This window comes from Ptychodera flava, chromosome 8 (genome assembly GCF_041260155.1).
Source record: "Ptychodera flava strain L36383 chromosome 8, AS_Pfla_20210202, whole genome shotgun sequence".
Taxonomy (NCBI): domain Eukaryota; kingdom Metazoa; phylum Hemichordata; class Enteropneusta; family Ptychoderidae; genus Ptychodera; species Ptychodera flava.
Window position 1 is genome coordinate 4,991,227 of NC_091935.1, and position 14,956 is coordinate 5,006,182.

Genomic DNA, 14,956 nt, shown 5'->3' on the forward strand with positions numbered 1-14,956 from the left:
TATAGAGGCCGGTACACTATTGCTATTATTTTGTAGTATTGGCAATGCCATTGACTTTGTAGATGTAAAAAACCACTGGGGCCACAATGCTTGATAATCAGATACATTTATTGGTTATAATCTAAGGATATGATGTCACAAAATCACTGGTATTGACTAAGTTGTAATGTAATTTTAGTTCAGATCAAATGGGAGCATGGTGTCAATATTGCAGCCACTTTCAGGAAGGGGATCATGGGAACTCATGTTGGCGTTGAAATCCTGTCATTCATCATTAAACTTACTGCTTCACATGGCATTATCCTTGACCTTTATGTCAGGATGAAGTTTGCTGTCAGACAAATCTGCTTCTTTGCCATTGTATCTTGTGTTCAATGAAATTTATTTAGTCTTAGGACTGTATGCTGTTGATATGTACTTTATGTAATTTCACTATCTACTTTATATGTCTGAAGTCCAAAATCATCGACTAATAAAGTCTGAATATGCCCAAGTGAAAGATCTTCAGACTCTTAATGAAAAGCTGTCTAATATTTCTTACTGAGCTACAACTTTTTGTGGGCCCACATTTTCAAACCTGTCACAAAAATTATGTTTCTGCCATCTATTTTCCTCAAAAAAATAGGTGTTAGCTAAGGACAAGGGTATGCAATTTCTTTGTTCTCTCTTGCCTAGGATATATGTTTTGTGAGGCAGTTATCTGGCCGAGATAACACCGCCCAAGGATATCAACTGATGACATCTGCTTATGATGAAGAAAGTCCAGTTCACATGACTTATTGTGTAGGATCATTTCCAGGGGGGTGTGATATCCTGATAGATGAGCTGCAAGGTCAAGCAGGATTGGTATCAACAAAAGTGAGTTGGTTATTCCTACCTTTGGTGGCATTCAGCCTCCTTGTTCCTCAGTTTACATGTATTAACATTATTATTGTAATGGTAAGGACAGCAAGCCAATGTATGGCACTGAGGTTCTCTGAAGGGAACAACAGAAATACATGTAGTAACAATAATGTTCCCAAACCACCTTGGCTCTCCTAGTATACACCATAAATTGTCATTACAGTAATTGCTCGCCATCGCGCCCTTGAGGATTATATATTTACGCGTCACCTGTATTTATTACCGGGATTCTGGTTCAAATATTTTGACATGGCTAGATTAATTATCAAGAAATAATTAAAGGTCATGCGTCAATGCAGACTGATATCTCTTCAAGCTTCCTCAGATCCTTCAACTACAGCATATGGCTACTAGTATTTCTAAATTTATGGGTTGTTTTATCCTCAGCCTTTGGAGAATGGAATTCCGATTTACTTTACGGTCACTGCCAATAACATGGCTGGTTTGACCAGCTCTGCTCAATGTCATCTTCCAACGTATGACAACACGCCCCCTAGTGGCAGAGTTACACCAGATTATCTTCTCACGAGCCATCCTTCCATTCTAAACGCTTTCTCAGTAGTGACAGATGATTCTGTCATAGTTGACCAGTGGGTATGTATGAACCATATATAATTGTATTTTCACTTGACAGTTAACATGTCATACATACATGTAACAGTACTTGTAGCTAATAATAATTTATTTATTTATTTATTGCCATATGCATTAAAATACAATGGAAATTGATTTTTCACATGCGCATCAGTGAAAGAAATAAAAATATCATAAACTGGAATAAAAATACTAAAAATAAATACAAAGACTAAAAATACGAAATGTGAAACAAAATTACATTTGATTTAAAGTTCGAACTGCTGATGGATAAAAACTCTTGCGAAAGCGTTCAGATATTGTTCTGATGCATCGATAGCGTCACTCAGAAGGTAAAAGTTCAAAATATGTATGGGCTGGATGATTATCATCCTTAATGATAGATGTGGTTTTCAGAATGGTCCTGGATCGATAAATTGATGGCAATGAAGGTAAATCTGAACCAATGATCTTCTCTGCAGTGCTAACGACTTTTACTAGTGAATGAAACTCTGCAGTAGTGGCAGTGTCTTATTAGTCCCCCACGGACACCGTCCGGGGGGACTTATAGGTTTGGTCATGTCCGTGCGTGTGTGCGTGCGTGCGTGCGTGCGTGCCAGCGTCCGTCCGTCCGTTCACGCAGATATCTCAGAGATGCCTGAAGCGATTTCATTCAAACTTGGTACAAGGATTACTTCATATGTCATACAGATGCACATTGATTTGTTTTGTGATACAATCCAATATGGCTGCCAGGCGGCCATTTTATTACGATTTTTTCATATACAGAGCCATAATTCAGGCATGTTTCAACTGATTTTATTCAAAGTTGGTACAAGGACATTGACCAATGTCATAGATATGCACGTCAATTCTTTTTGTGATACGATCCAATATGGCCGCCGTGCGGCCATTTTGTTACGATTTTTTTCATGTACAGAGCCATAACTCAGGCATATCTCAACCGATTTTATTCAAACTTGGTACAAGGACATTGACCTATGTCATACATATGCACGTCAATTTGTTTTGTGATACGATCCAATATGGCCGCCAGGCGGCCATTTTATTACGATTTTTTCATGTACAGAGCCATTACTCAGGCATGTTTCTACAGATTTTATTCAAAGTTGGTACAAGGACATTGACCAATGTCATAGCTATGCACATCAATTTGTTTGTGATACGATCCAATATGGCCGCCGTGCGGCCATTTTGTTACGATTTTTTCATGTACAGAGCCATAAATCAGGCATATCTCAACCAATTTTATTCAAACTTGGTACAAGGACATCGACCTATGTCATACACATGCACATTGACTTGTTTTGTGATACGATCCAATATGGCCGCCGTGTGGCCATTTTATTACGTTTTTTCATGTCCAGAACCATAACTCAGACATGTATCAAGCTAATTTATTCAAAGTTCGTACAAGGAGATTGACCAATGTCATACATATGCATCTTAATTTGTTTTGTGATACGATCCAATATGGCTGCTGTGCGGCCATTTTGTTATGATTTTTTCATATACAAAGCCATAACTCAGGCATATTTCAACCGATTTTAATAATCAAAGTTGGTACAAGGACATTGACCTATGTCATACATACGCACATTGATTTGTTTTGTGATTCGATCCATATTTTATTACGATTTTTTTTCATGTACTGAACTACAACTCAGACATGTATCAGTGAATTTATTCAAAAGTATTTTTATCACAGACCTAATGAAGAGGACTCTATCCTCTCTGAGGACCTGTAATCAAAGCACCCATTAACAAGTGGGGACTGTGTCATCAACGATGACTTGTTTATTTTTCCATGAGTTTTAATTCAGCAGGCATCAATGTTTTCAAATCTGATGTAATCTAGTATCAGTGTGCATTATGAAATACGGTAAAAGTATTTGTATACTTTGACTAAAAATAGTGACGTACTCTATGCATACATGTATATATGTGATTATTGTCCTTTGTCCTATAATGATGTTCTCATGTAACAGTTTACCACACAAGATCTTGCAATGTCTTTTGTAGCAGTATAAATGCTGTAACACAAGTTTATAGTGAGCATATTTTAGCACAACAAATCAGTATAACTGACATAGCTGCATGCGAGTGGGGATAAATTGGAACGTAAATAATATATCAAGTTAGCTTTGTTACCAAAATCAAATTTTTTACTGCAAGTAAAACTCTAGGTCGTCACTGATGCTCATCATTACACTGTATATTTAACTTCCGCTATCATCCACTTTGTTACTTACAGGAAGCAATAGGTTTTGGTTCAGATATTTACGGTCATCAACTTGTAAATTGGACTCAGAGTGAACAACCCATTGATGAGGGTGATGGAGAAATAGAACTACCTGCTGAACGAGACAGCATGAGTTATTTTTCAGCAGCTCAGACTGGTAGGCTAAACGCTGTGCCCTTCCAGACTACTCGTGAAAGCTATGACTATCAGTGTGCCTACAAGTGCTTGGAATATCCACCATCATTGTGCCTGAGTTTCAATTATGATTACGGAGAAGACAGAACTTGTGATCTGCTTCAAAGTATCCAAGGCCATCACTACTCATTACATCAGGTATTCCATGTCAATGGCATTTTCAAAATCTGATGTTTTAAAACAGTTAATAAACTTTAGATTGCAAATTGATGTAGTGTGATTAAAATGTATAATGCCGAAACAAAGTCAACCTTGGAAAAGATGAATTGCATGCAATCCACTGTAGTTGTCTGTGTGGTTTGTTAATTTATTGTCACACTCATGGTAAACTTTGATTTGAAATAGGAAATGTCACATATAGATACTCAGAGAACACTGGACTTACTGCAGTATGAGGACATGAATATAGATCTACTTACTGTACTGCAGTTGTATCTTTTCCATTTCAGGATGGACTGTTTAAACATTTTGAAAGACTTGGCATTGGTAATTCATTGCAACATCACTATGAAGATCTTGACTTGCGTCACAATGATTTGTATGTCTTCAACATCTATGCAAAGAATCTGATTGGTAAGAAAAATCCCTATATCATGACATTTTTACTTTATGGAGCTATTTGTCATCAGCATCCATCATTGTAAGTCATTTATTCACCCATCAATTTGTGAAATTTCGCTAAAAACTGGTCAGAACACTTTCAAATCGGCTCTTTGCATCCAGATTTGTTTAAAATTTTAAATGATGACAGACTTTACAAGTAAATTTCGATTCCAGCTTTCTCCATTTTACTTGTGAAACTGATATTTCTTACTTTCTTACTTGTCCTTTAGTACTCAAATGTATTTCCGTCTGTACACTGACAGGCTATGAATCCATTCTGTCATCGGATGGAGTCCTTGCAGATTTTACGCCTCCTGCCACAGGTCACATAGAAAATGAAGAATATGATGAAATACGACATGATTCTTGTAGAGAGTATGTTCATGATAAGTGGGAGTCAAGATGCATTGAGGAAACACCACTACCAAACCACAGGTAAATTTAGAGAATGTGATAAGAGAAGTGTGATTGTAAACGAATCAAAAGTTTACTTTATTCTTCCATCAGCAAAGTTGAGATAATCCTTTGCCAAAGGTGGATAATGTATTGTAGGAGAAATCCATTTCCCAAAATTAAATGGCTAGATTACAGGATGTATATGTAACCTGAAGTTGTGTAATCAGTTGGGAACTGTGAGATACATTTTGCCCTTTCTGACTTCTAATCTCTAAAGTCCTGCCATTACTCAGCATACAGAAGACCTTTTTGTTTGCTTAAAGATAGCAGCTCAGCTTTTGTCAACTTCCTCCTGCCGACCATTGAAGATCTAAAACATACCCTACTGTACATATACCGGTACATGTAGTGTATGTGTACCCGTAGGTCTGTGGCTATCAGGGCTTGTTTTTGTAAGTTCCATGTATCAATCAGTCTTCAGTCTTTTGACAGACTGCATGCCTTAGCTGCCAGTATGAGAAGGCTTGATGAGACATGCTTGAGGACAGGTCATGCACTTACCTCTGTGCAGCCCAGTCAATCAGTGCTATATGGTATTTTATGACTGGTGCAGCTTGTTGCCCCTTGGATCCTTTTTCTTTACACAATTATATGTAAGTTATTGCTGTTTTTCACCATTAAAGTTGATGAGTACCATGTTGGAAAAGTTGATGTACCGTTAGACATGCACATTTTCTTTTCATCTTCTTTTCCAATTTTAGTTGTGTATGTGTAATTCTCCTTAAAGGTTTATCATAGATGGTCCAGGGTCAAGGACAGTTTTCAACGGTCATGAACCTTTTACAGATCTAGAATACACCAGAGCGTACACCTATGTATCAGGTATTTGAAAAATGTGATATTTCTTTACGAGGCAATAGCTTTTGATAATATTTTTTTTCTAAAACAGGTTCACTGTCTGATTTCTCTCCATAGAACCTATTTATAAGTGCAAAGTATTTGTTTTTGTTAATACTGTTTATCGTATACAATATACAAATTTTAGCCATTGTTGTCCTTTTGATGACATCTATGTGATGCAAGTACTGCACTGTGCAGCTTTTTAAATGTTTAACAGTGCAGTCCTCAATATATATAAAATATTCTTAGACTACCTGTGGAAGATGTGTGGATGTTGAGAATTCATTGAACCAAAGCTGTCTAAAACCACATGAAATATTATCTATTACATTATTAAACACCTTCAATTGTTTGCCAGTCACCAGTAATACCATGTTTTTCCTGGTCAAAAATAATTCCGTTTTGTTCCAGCCAACTGGGATGGTTTCCATGATGATGAAAGTGGAATTTTTGGATACACCTGGTCAGTTGGGAATGATACATGCTTGGATAACATATATGAACACGATGATCCTCACGCACACATATACTATGAAAGTGAATGGACCCATGAAGGGGTTGCTGCCATTGTCCTGCCAGGTAAGTATGCTCTCAATAGTAAAGAAAGAAATGTAAAACTTAGAATATTTATAGACTATTGAGAATTCCATGTACCGTAATGTTTATGTAGTGGTTCAAGTTGCCACAAAATTTTCAGCTAATTGCCTAAATTACTTAATTTATGCATACAAGATGTCCGCAATTTTTTCTGAGTACGGTAATTTTTGGTGTATGTGGAAAAGTGATAGGCTCAAGCCACCATTCTCATACATGTATATATGTATATCTTGCCGCCTATTCCATGCGTAGGCAAATGATTGTGCTAACATATTTGATTTTTTGTCGGTAATCTGTAGACACGGAAGGACTATGCAGGCCAGCAGAAGAACTTTTCCAATCTTTTCAAATTTGTGTCTCATGCAAGCTGATGCAAAATCTTTCCATTGATGTTTGTGACAAAAAACTTTACCCTTGTGGTCACAAATATTTGTGAACGAAGTCAAACCTTTTGTTTTCTGTAACAAAAGTTGACCCGAATAGATGCAAGCAGGAACTAAAGGAATGAACAAGGAATGATGCATTGCAATAGACACCATCATTTTGGACCATCACTATTCATTGAGCCCAAATCTAGGGCAATATTTATATGATTGTACTTATAATACCTCATTCCTATAATCTCTTTCAGATGGCCATTACCACATAACAGTAAGGGCACTGAATAAAGTAGAATTTGGTGGACCTATGGCAGCCACTGTATGTCACACAACAACGTACACAATTGATACTACACCTCCCTTTGTACATGACATTTTTGATGTTGAGTATGATGAAGAGACTTGTGTCTTGTCTGTGAGTTACAATGTCAGTGATCCATTGTCCCACATACGTGAGGTTGACATTGGTTATGGTTTGAGTACTAGAGATGTGTACGTCATGGATTGGTCTCGTCATTACACATTTGAGAATCTAACACAGCAGTTTTGTATCCCTGATGGTGTGTCAACCTGGATCAGAATCAGGGCTTGGAACAATGGTAAGTCAGAGTTTTACAGTCTGCCATAATAAGTGATTTGTAAATTTTGTGTACTTGACCTTGTGACAAGATTCTCAATTTGATCAACAGTTCTGTTTTTAACAAACACCATATGCAACCAATAAGATAATGTGAGGGTTCACTGTAAGTGAATTGAATGCTTATGAAAGTCTTTGAAAATATTTCTTAAGCTTCTGCAAAGCTCCAATCTTTCAAGCAAGATAGTGTCAGTTTGTATGTTTTTTCACTAATACAGAGCTTTTAAATTAATAGATTTTTGTCATCACCAAAGTACAAAAAGGCTACAAGGGTCAACCTGAGCCAGCTTTTGCTTTTGTCAATAAAACTGCTGTTGCTAAATAATACTTATTCAGCATATTTGTCTATTAAACTAAATCTATCAAGGTTGAAATGTCATAGAGTATCCTGAACTTCAGGTTGCACTAAGCTTTTATCAATATACTGATAGGCATCTGCTAGTGTTCTGCACACACTAAAGAATGAACCATTTAATGCGCATATAAGTGCAGAAGTAAACTTTTTAGCTCCGCTGTCAGCGACGCGGAGCTTATCAAATAGGTTGATTTTCCGTCGTCATCCGTCGTCGTCCGTCATCCGTCAACAATTGCCTTCTCCTCTGAAACCGCATGTCCAATTGCTTTGAAATTTTATATGCAGCTCACTTGGGGTGACTTCACTTAAGTTTGTTCAAATCGTGGTGAAATTTGCATATTTGTATTTTTGGGGCATTTTTTGGTGTTTTTGGTAAAAAAATCTTCTTCTCTGGAACCGCTTGTCCGATTGCTTTGAAATTTGATATGCAGTTTACTTAGGGTGACTTCAGTCAGATTTGTTCAAATCGTGGTGAAATTTGCATATTTGTATTTTTAAGGCAATTTTTGTCATTTTTGGTAAAAAAATCTTTAAAAATCTTCTTCTTCAAAACTACCAGTCAGATAGCTTTGATATTTGGTACATATGTCCCTAGGGATGATCTATTTCAGATTTGTTCAAATTGTGCAGAAATATGCAAATTTGCATTTTAAAGGCAATTTTTGCCATTTTTGGTCAAAAAATGTATTTCTCTAAAAGTACTGGTCTGATAGTTTTGAAATTTGGTATACAGGTTTCTATAGAGGAACTAAGTAATATATATGGCATTTCTGATGAAATCTGTAATTTTGTATTTTTGGGGCAATTTTGCCATTTTTGGTCAAAAAATGTGTATTTCCAAAAGTACTCATCTGATAGCTTGAAACTTGGTATACAGGTTCTTACAGATAAACTAAATGATATTTATTGAAATTATGATGAAATCTGCAATTTTACCTTCTCGTGTCTATTTATAGACAGAGAAGGTATTAGAGTTGAAAACCAATATGCTGCTGTCAAGAACTTCCGTCTGTCAAGACTTCCGTCTGTCAAGATCCGTTGACGTCATGCCATTGTGATGGGTCATATCATAAACTGGTGGGGGTGTTCATGGCTCAGGTTGAGGTGTGGGAGAACGATTTTGAGCTATGACAAAAATCAAAAGGGACTTAGCGGCATAGCCACAGTGTTAAGCCTTTCTCCAAGGTTTCTTAGTTGACTACAATCTATTACAGACTACTGAGCTGACGTTAGGGTACTCACTTTGTGTTTGCTCACTCTGTGAGCGCTAGTGTTTGGTACTGAGTTGCGTGGATATCCCCTCATGGCCTCACGTGATCTGGGCCTGTTGCATAATCTGCAGAGATGATCATATGCCTCCGAGTCTGAAAACTGTCATTGTGTAAGCCTGTCGGCATTTTCCTTGCATTTTTTCTCATTTAATTTTGCAAAATATCGGCGAGTACCTCAATATTTCAAGATAACCCTTTCTTCCCAATCGTTTCCTGGAGTTTCAGAGTCATATGAACGAAAATGAGTGAAAGTTTTAGACAGGAAAATCGGACGTCAGCCATGTTCAATGTTTACAGTACAATCAGAAGTTTACGTGGAGGAATTAACCAACAAACACAGGAGTGTTCATGATGCCCGCCCTCTAGAGGCAGACCCTCCTATATGAAGTACCACATTTGATGCTTGTGGAAAGCTTGACCACACAATGGAGCATTTAAAACTTTTAGAAAATGACAAACTGAATAAGAAGGTATTCAGAAAATGTCAAATACTGAGGAAAAATGCGCAAATATTCAAAATAAACAGGTTAACTGATTGGTCAGCTATAAAAAACAATGAAAATGTTTATGATCAAAAGTTTTTGAGATGCGCACATTTTAACAAATACAGAAATTATTAACATTATAAATATAAGACCAAACTATTTTTTCAGGGATGGGACAGGTTGGAAATGAGGGATGAGAGACAAAGGCTCTCCTATTGCTGCATGTGGATGCAGCCACACCATTTCATTTACACCATACTTATTCACTGTGTTGTGTTCAAGTTCCATATTGTACTGACTGTCATACAAGGATAACATAAGCAAATCAAATCAAATTAGAAAAGGATCAATGCTGTTGTGTGGATTTTGCTGAACATGGCTGATATTTCGCTCTATATATTTGGTATCCAGCAAAGGCATATTTTGATGTAAAGTCAAAATTAACACTACATTGCTGACAATATATTTTACCGTTTCTGCATGAATTTTTCTTTTTTAAATTATAGTATATTTAGTACTTCAAACAGATTAACAGTTATCGTGATGTCAACCCATAATTTTACATCACAAAGACTGTAATTCTGCCAATTTTTTTTGTTTTTCAGTCATTTTATAAATTTTGCACTGCACAAGATGATTGAACAAATTGCAATGTTTGAATTTGTAAACTCAAAGAATAAAAATCCTTTGGTCACAAATTAAATTATTTTTTGAAAAGAAATTTACTCTTAAACACTTTTAGCATATATTCTTTACACGGTCATGTATTTCAAGGAAAATATGCCTATTAAAAACAGTAATTTCTTCACTTTCATTTTTTTTCAATACTATGACAATTATACAGCAGCCATGAGGTTATACAAACACAAGACCAGATAAGCGTTTTTCATCATTTCCACAGGACTCTTTGGAAAATCCATTAAAACAGTTAAAAGTGACTGGAAATGATCACTTGGTATACATTTAATTTACAGATGCCAGGTTGTGTATTTCACATGCACTCAGGTCAGTAAGGAAGTGCGTCATTACTATTTTGGACTGTTAATTCTTATTTCTGAATTGTTTAACTTTTTTACACTTTGAACTATCTTTAGGCAGTTTATACTGTAGCTTAGAATTTTTTTGATTGATGTATTTAATCATCTTTTGGGTTCTTTGGGTCCATATCCCACCTCATGCCCCTACATCATCAACTATTTACCAACAACTCCATGCCAACAACCAATTACCTGACCTGGCCACACATTAGAGAAGGTACAGCGTCATTGACGGTATTTTGTATTTTTGGGCAATTTTTGCCACTTTTGGTCAAAAAATGTGTATTTCCAAAACTACTCATCTGATAGCTTTGCAATTTGGTATACAGGTTTCTACAGATCACCTTAATGATATTTGTGGAAATTATGATGAAATCTGCAATTTTGTATTTTTGGGGCAATTTTTGCCATTTTTGGTCAAAAAATGTGTGTCTCATGTAGTACTGGTCTGATAGCTTTGCAATTCGGTATACAGGTTTCTACAGATGAGCTAAGTAATATATATGGAATTTCTGATGAAATCTGTAATTTTGTATTTTTTGGGCAATTTTTGCCATATTTGGTCAAAAAATGTGTATTTCCAAAAGTACTCATCTGATAGCTTTGAAATTTGGTATGCAGGTTTCTATAGATGAACTAAATAATATTTATTGAGATTATGATGAAATCCGCAATTTTGAATTTTTGGGTCAATTTTTTCCATTTTTAGCTCATATTTGGTTTTATATATAAATACCAAAAAGAGCTTATATGATGAGTCTAAGTGGTGTCTATGTCTGTATATTTGTGGGTATGTGCGGATGTATGTCCGTCACACACAAAGGCTCCCATACCGCCAAAGCTACCGTCTCAGTATTTGGTGTACAGGTAGATGTAGGGGTTGAGATGTGAATTTGTTCAAATGAACACATCAGTGTCAAAAATGTGCAAATGAGGTAAGAAAAAGCGAAATTCTGAAACAGGCTTGAAACAGGCTTACTCCACTGACTTGAGTCATTTCCTGTCATTGTCATTGAACTGTTACATATTAACAGACCTGCTCAAACCATATGCAGTAGAGGGGAGGAAGACCGTCAGTAGAGGGGAGGAAGACCGTCTGTGGTCAAACTAAGGAGGGCTAGCTGCCTTTCTGCTATGCATGTTGCTAAAGTTGACCTCCAGTACTTTAAGTTTCAGACCTTAATTACTTTTGTCATTCTGTTTTTCTGGTTTAAATATTTTGTGTTGTTTTCTGGTGGTACTGTGCAGAAATCATTTTCATAACATCAACGTAGAATTTTCCTGCACTGAACAGATAGAAACAACCTTTATTGTTGATCTTTGGTACCCATACTGGTATGTACCAATTCTGATCAAATTTGAGCGACACCGTATAATTGCGGTATTTTTGGTTAAAAATGTGTTTCTCAAAATATACTGTTTTCGTGTCTTGTAAGCCCTTGGGGCTGGGTGAGGCAACCAATCTGTTTAAGACCACACATGACACTATTAAATTGATATAACATAGCATAACATAACTGCTCTAACAGCTTTGAAATTTGGTGTACAGGTTTCTATAGATGAACTAAATTTGATCCTTTGAAATTATGATGAAATCTGCAAATTTTATTTTTGGGGGCAATTGTTGCCATTTTTGGTCAGAAAATTTTATTCTCCAAAAAATTACTCATCAGATAGCTTTGGTTGACATGTTCTTAGGGATGATCCCATGTGATATATTCAAAGTATGATGAAATCTTCGATTGTGTATTTTTGCAGCTATTTTAGCTACTCTTTTCTGGCCACTGCATTGACCTATCAAAGATTTCCACCTGAATTCTTCATCAACATGTGTCAAAAATAGTTATTCTCTACATAAACACAGCGGAGCTATATCGGCCGCTAGGTCGCTTGTCTTTAAGATTTGTCAATTTGATCTTCATTCTTTCCAAATGTTGTGATGAAACAATTGTTACAGTATTGGCTTTTGAGGTATAGCAACTTTTGTTTGCAAAATCAAATAATTATTACAAACATGATAACAGTACCATTGAGCACATCCTTGCTTTTGAACATTTGAGTACTACTTTTACATATTCATGTCACCAAAGCAGCTTCACTCTCATAACCGTTATTTCTGGCATTATTTTAGATTTACGCTCAATTTTGATAGTTTATCACCCGTACTGATGATTATGGTAATAGCTTAGCATTGACAGTAACATAACTTTCCACTTTCAACAGTTGACCTGTCAGAAGTAGGACATGCCAGCCCACCGCTGACTGTAGATTCAAGTCCACCAATAGCTGGTGATCTGTTCGATGGACCCATACAGGGCATTGATATCAAATATCAAAACACACAAGAAGAAATTTGTGCTAATTGGCAAAATTTCTATGACGAGCAGAGTGGTATAGGTGAGTGTGAAATGTTTGGTGAATAATGAAAGAGTTGTAGTTCAACAGATAATTCACAGTGTGATTCATGATATGTTTTCTTCTCAATAGATCGGTATGAATGGGCAGTTGGAACAAGCCCCTTCAGCGATGATATTGTTCCCGTACAGACCATCTCCTCTCAGATATTCAACAAATGTGATAATGATGTCAACCTCATTCATAACACAACATATTACTCAACCCTGGTAGCAGTGAATGGAGCCCATAAGTCATTAAATACCACAGTATCATCAAGTGGAGGTAAAGCAAACATAATTTTACAGTTGCTAGATCTGTGTCCTTGAAGCTTGAACTTTGATGATATGAATGATGAGTCTGGTAGCAAATAGATACTATTGTCACTTAGATGTATTTAGAGTGAACATATTAAAAGGCGCACAGATTCTCTTTACAAGAATCTCACATGTACATAGATAGCTACATGTAGCTCTCTCATGTGTCATTCTTCTAAAGCTGACACTTTGTATAATTTAATTGAATAAGGCTTTATCAGTGGACCAGCCATTGGAAGAAGAAAAGAGTATGAACTGAAGTGAAAGATTATTTTATAAGATAATCACTGTTCATTCTTTTAAATCTATTTCCTGACACCATTTAGTTTTATTTCATTAAAATCCATCTTCATCCTAATTATGAAAAACCAGTTTCCTATCAAAAGAGAAGATCATGAATTTTTTTTCATTCAGAAATAAAGTGTTCATGTATGTCTCCTTATAGTTCTATATGACTCCACTGACCCAGTGATGGGCTGGGTACATGATGGTCTTGATTCAAGTGAAGACATGCTCTACTCATCAAGTCCTGCTACAGTCAGTGCCATCTGGGGAGATTTTGAAGATCCTGAATCACATATTGCAGAGTACACTGTGACTATAATGAGAAAAGGTGAGCGGATATCTATTGTTTTTATTGTTTTCTCTGTCTATCTGAGATGATCTATGCAAATGGCTTACAGCTACAATTTTAGCTGACACTGTCTCTCTCAGTCTGTCACAGTGTCTGTCTGTCATTCTGCTTATCTCAAATTATTTGTAAATATTTTTGTCTTTAATGCTTTTTGTAATCATGTCCACTTGGTCAGTCCATATGGATCTGTTTGTTAACATCTGATTTAATCATCATATATTGAACTACAGTGTATTTTTCAATTGATGGATACTTGGCATATTTAATTGCTTGTGCTAAATTACAACATTTTGTCTTGGGTTTCACAAGTTAGCAAAATGTATGTGTAAAAATCTTGCACAATCTCTTCACTATTAGTATCACCGTAACCGTAATTGGTAATTGAACCAGAAAGTGAAAGTTAATGGATTCTGTCAACAGAGTTGTGTCTTTCAAAAGATTCCAATGCCCTAGATAATATGATTCATCCCCTCGGACACTTTATTCTCTTAGACAATGTATTTTCCTATTGAGGGGTCAAATTGTATTTATAATAAAATTCTTTGTTCACAACTTAGGCTATAGTCACCTAAACGAGTGAGGTTTTTTATTCTGAAACTGTTTTCTCTAACTTTCCATTTCAGGATCCACTGATGTTGACTGGAAAGTTATTCAGGACACAGTATCACTTGCAAGTGATGTGACATCATTCAACTGGCACCATTTTCATCTTCAGCAAGGGGACAAAGTGTTCACACAGCTTGAAGCAATGAATGGAGCCAGGTCTGTCATTACAACATCCACAGATGGATTTATGTTGGATGCCACTGCAGCAATAATGTACTATCTGGGAGATGGTCTCACACCTGGCCAAGATGACCAATACACGGTACAGTAATATTTTGTACAATTTCATGGAATTCAAACAAAAAGAGAATTGGAAAACCAAAAATATTTCATGTCCAGAATAGATAACCTGGATGATAAACTTATCTTAACCTAAAGTGAGAAAAACAAAAAAAACTGCTTATAACAAG

The 14,956-nt window shown here is 36.1% G+C and overlaps 1 protein-coding gene across 1 annotated transcript in view; it reads left to right on the forward strand.

The window, feature by feature from the left end:
- Positions 1-14,956, forward strand: part of LOC139139482 (uncharacterized) — a 66,400-nt gene that overhangs the window by 20,090 nt on the left and 31,354 nt on the right. Inside the window, exons 18-29 of the mRNA XM_070708396.1 lie at positions 676-858; positions 1,291-1,497; positions 3,752-4,072; positions 4,384-4,507; positions 4,801-4,972; positions 5,721-5,815; positions 6,245-6,412; positions 7,062-7,409; positions 12,819-12,992; positions 13,083-13,274; positions 13,752-13,919; positions 14,564-14,808. Coding sequence (XP_070564497.1) covers positions 676-858; positions 1,291-1,497; positions 3,752-4,072; positions 4,384-4,507; positions 4,801-4,972; positions 5,721-5,815; positions 6,245-6,412; positions 7,062-7,409; positions 12,819-12,992; positions 13,083-13,274; positions 13,752-13,919; positions 14,564-14,808 — 2,397 coding nt within the window. The remainder of the gene's footprint in view (positions 1-675; positions 859-1,290; positions 1,498-3,751; positions 4,073-4,383; positions 4,508-4,800; positions 4,973-5,720; positions 5,816-6,244; positions 6,413-7,061; positions 7,410-12,818; positions 12,993-13,082; positions 13,275-13,751; positions 13,920-14,563; positions 14,809-14,956) is intronic.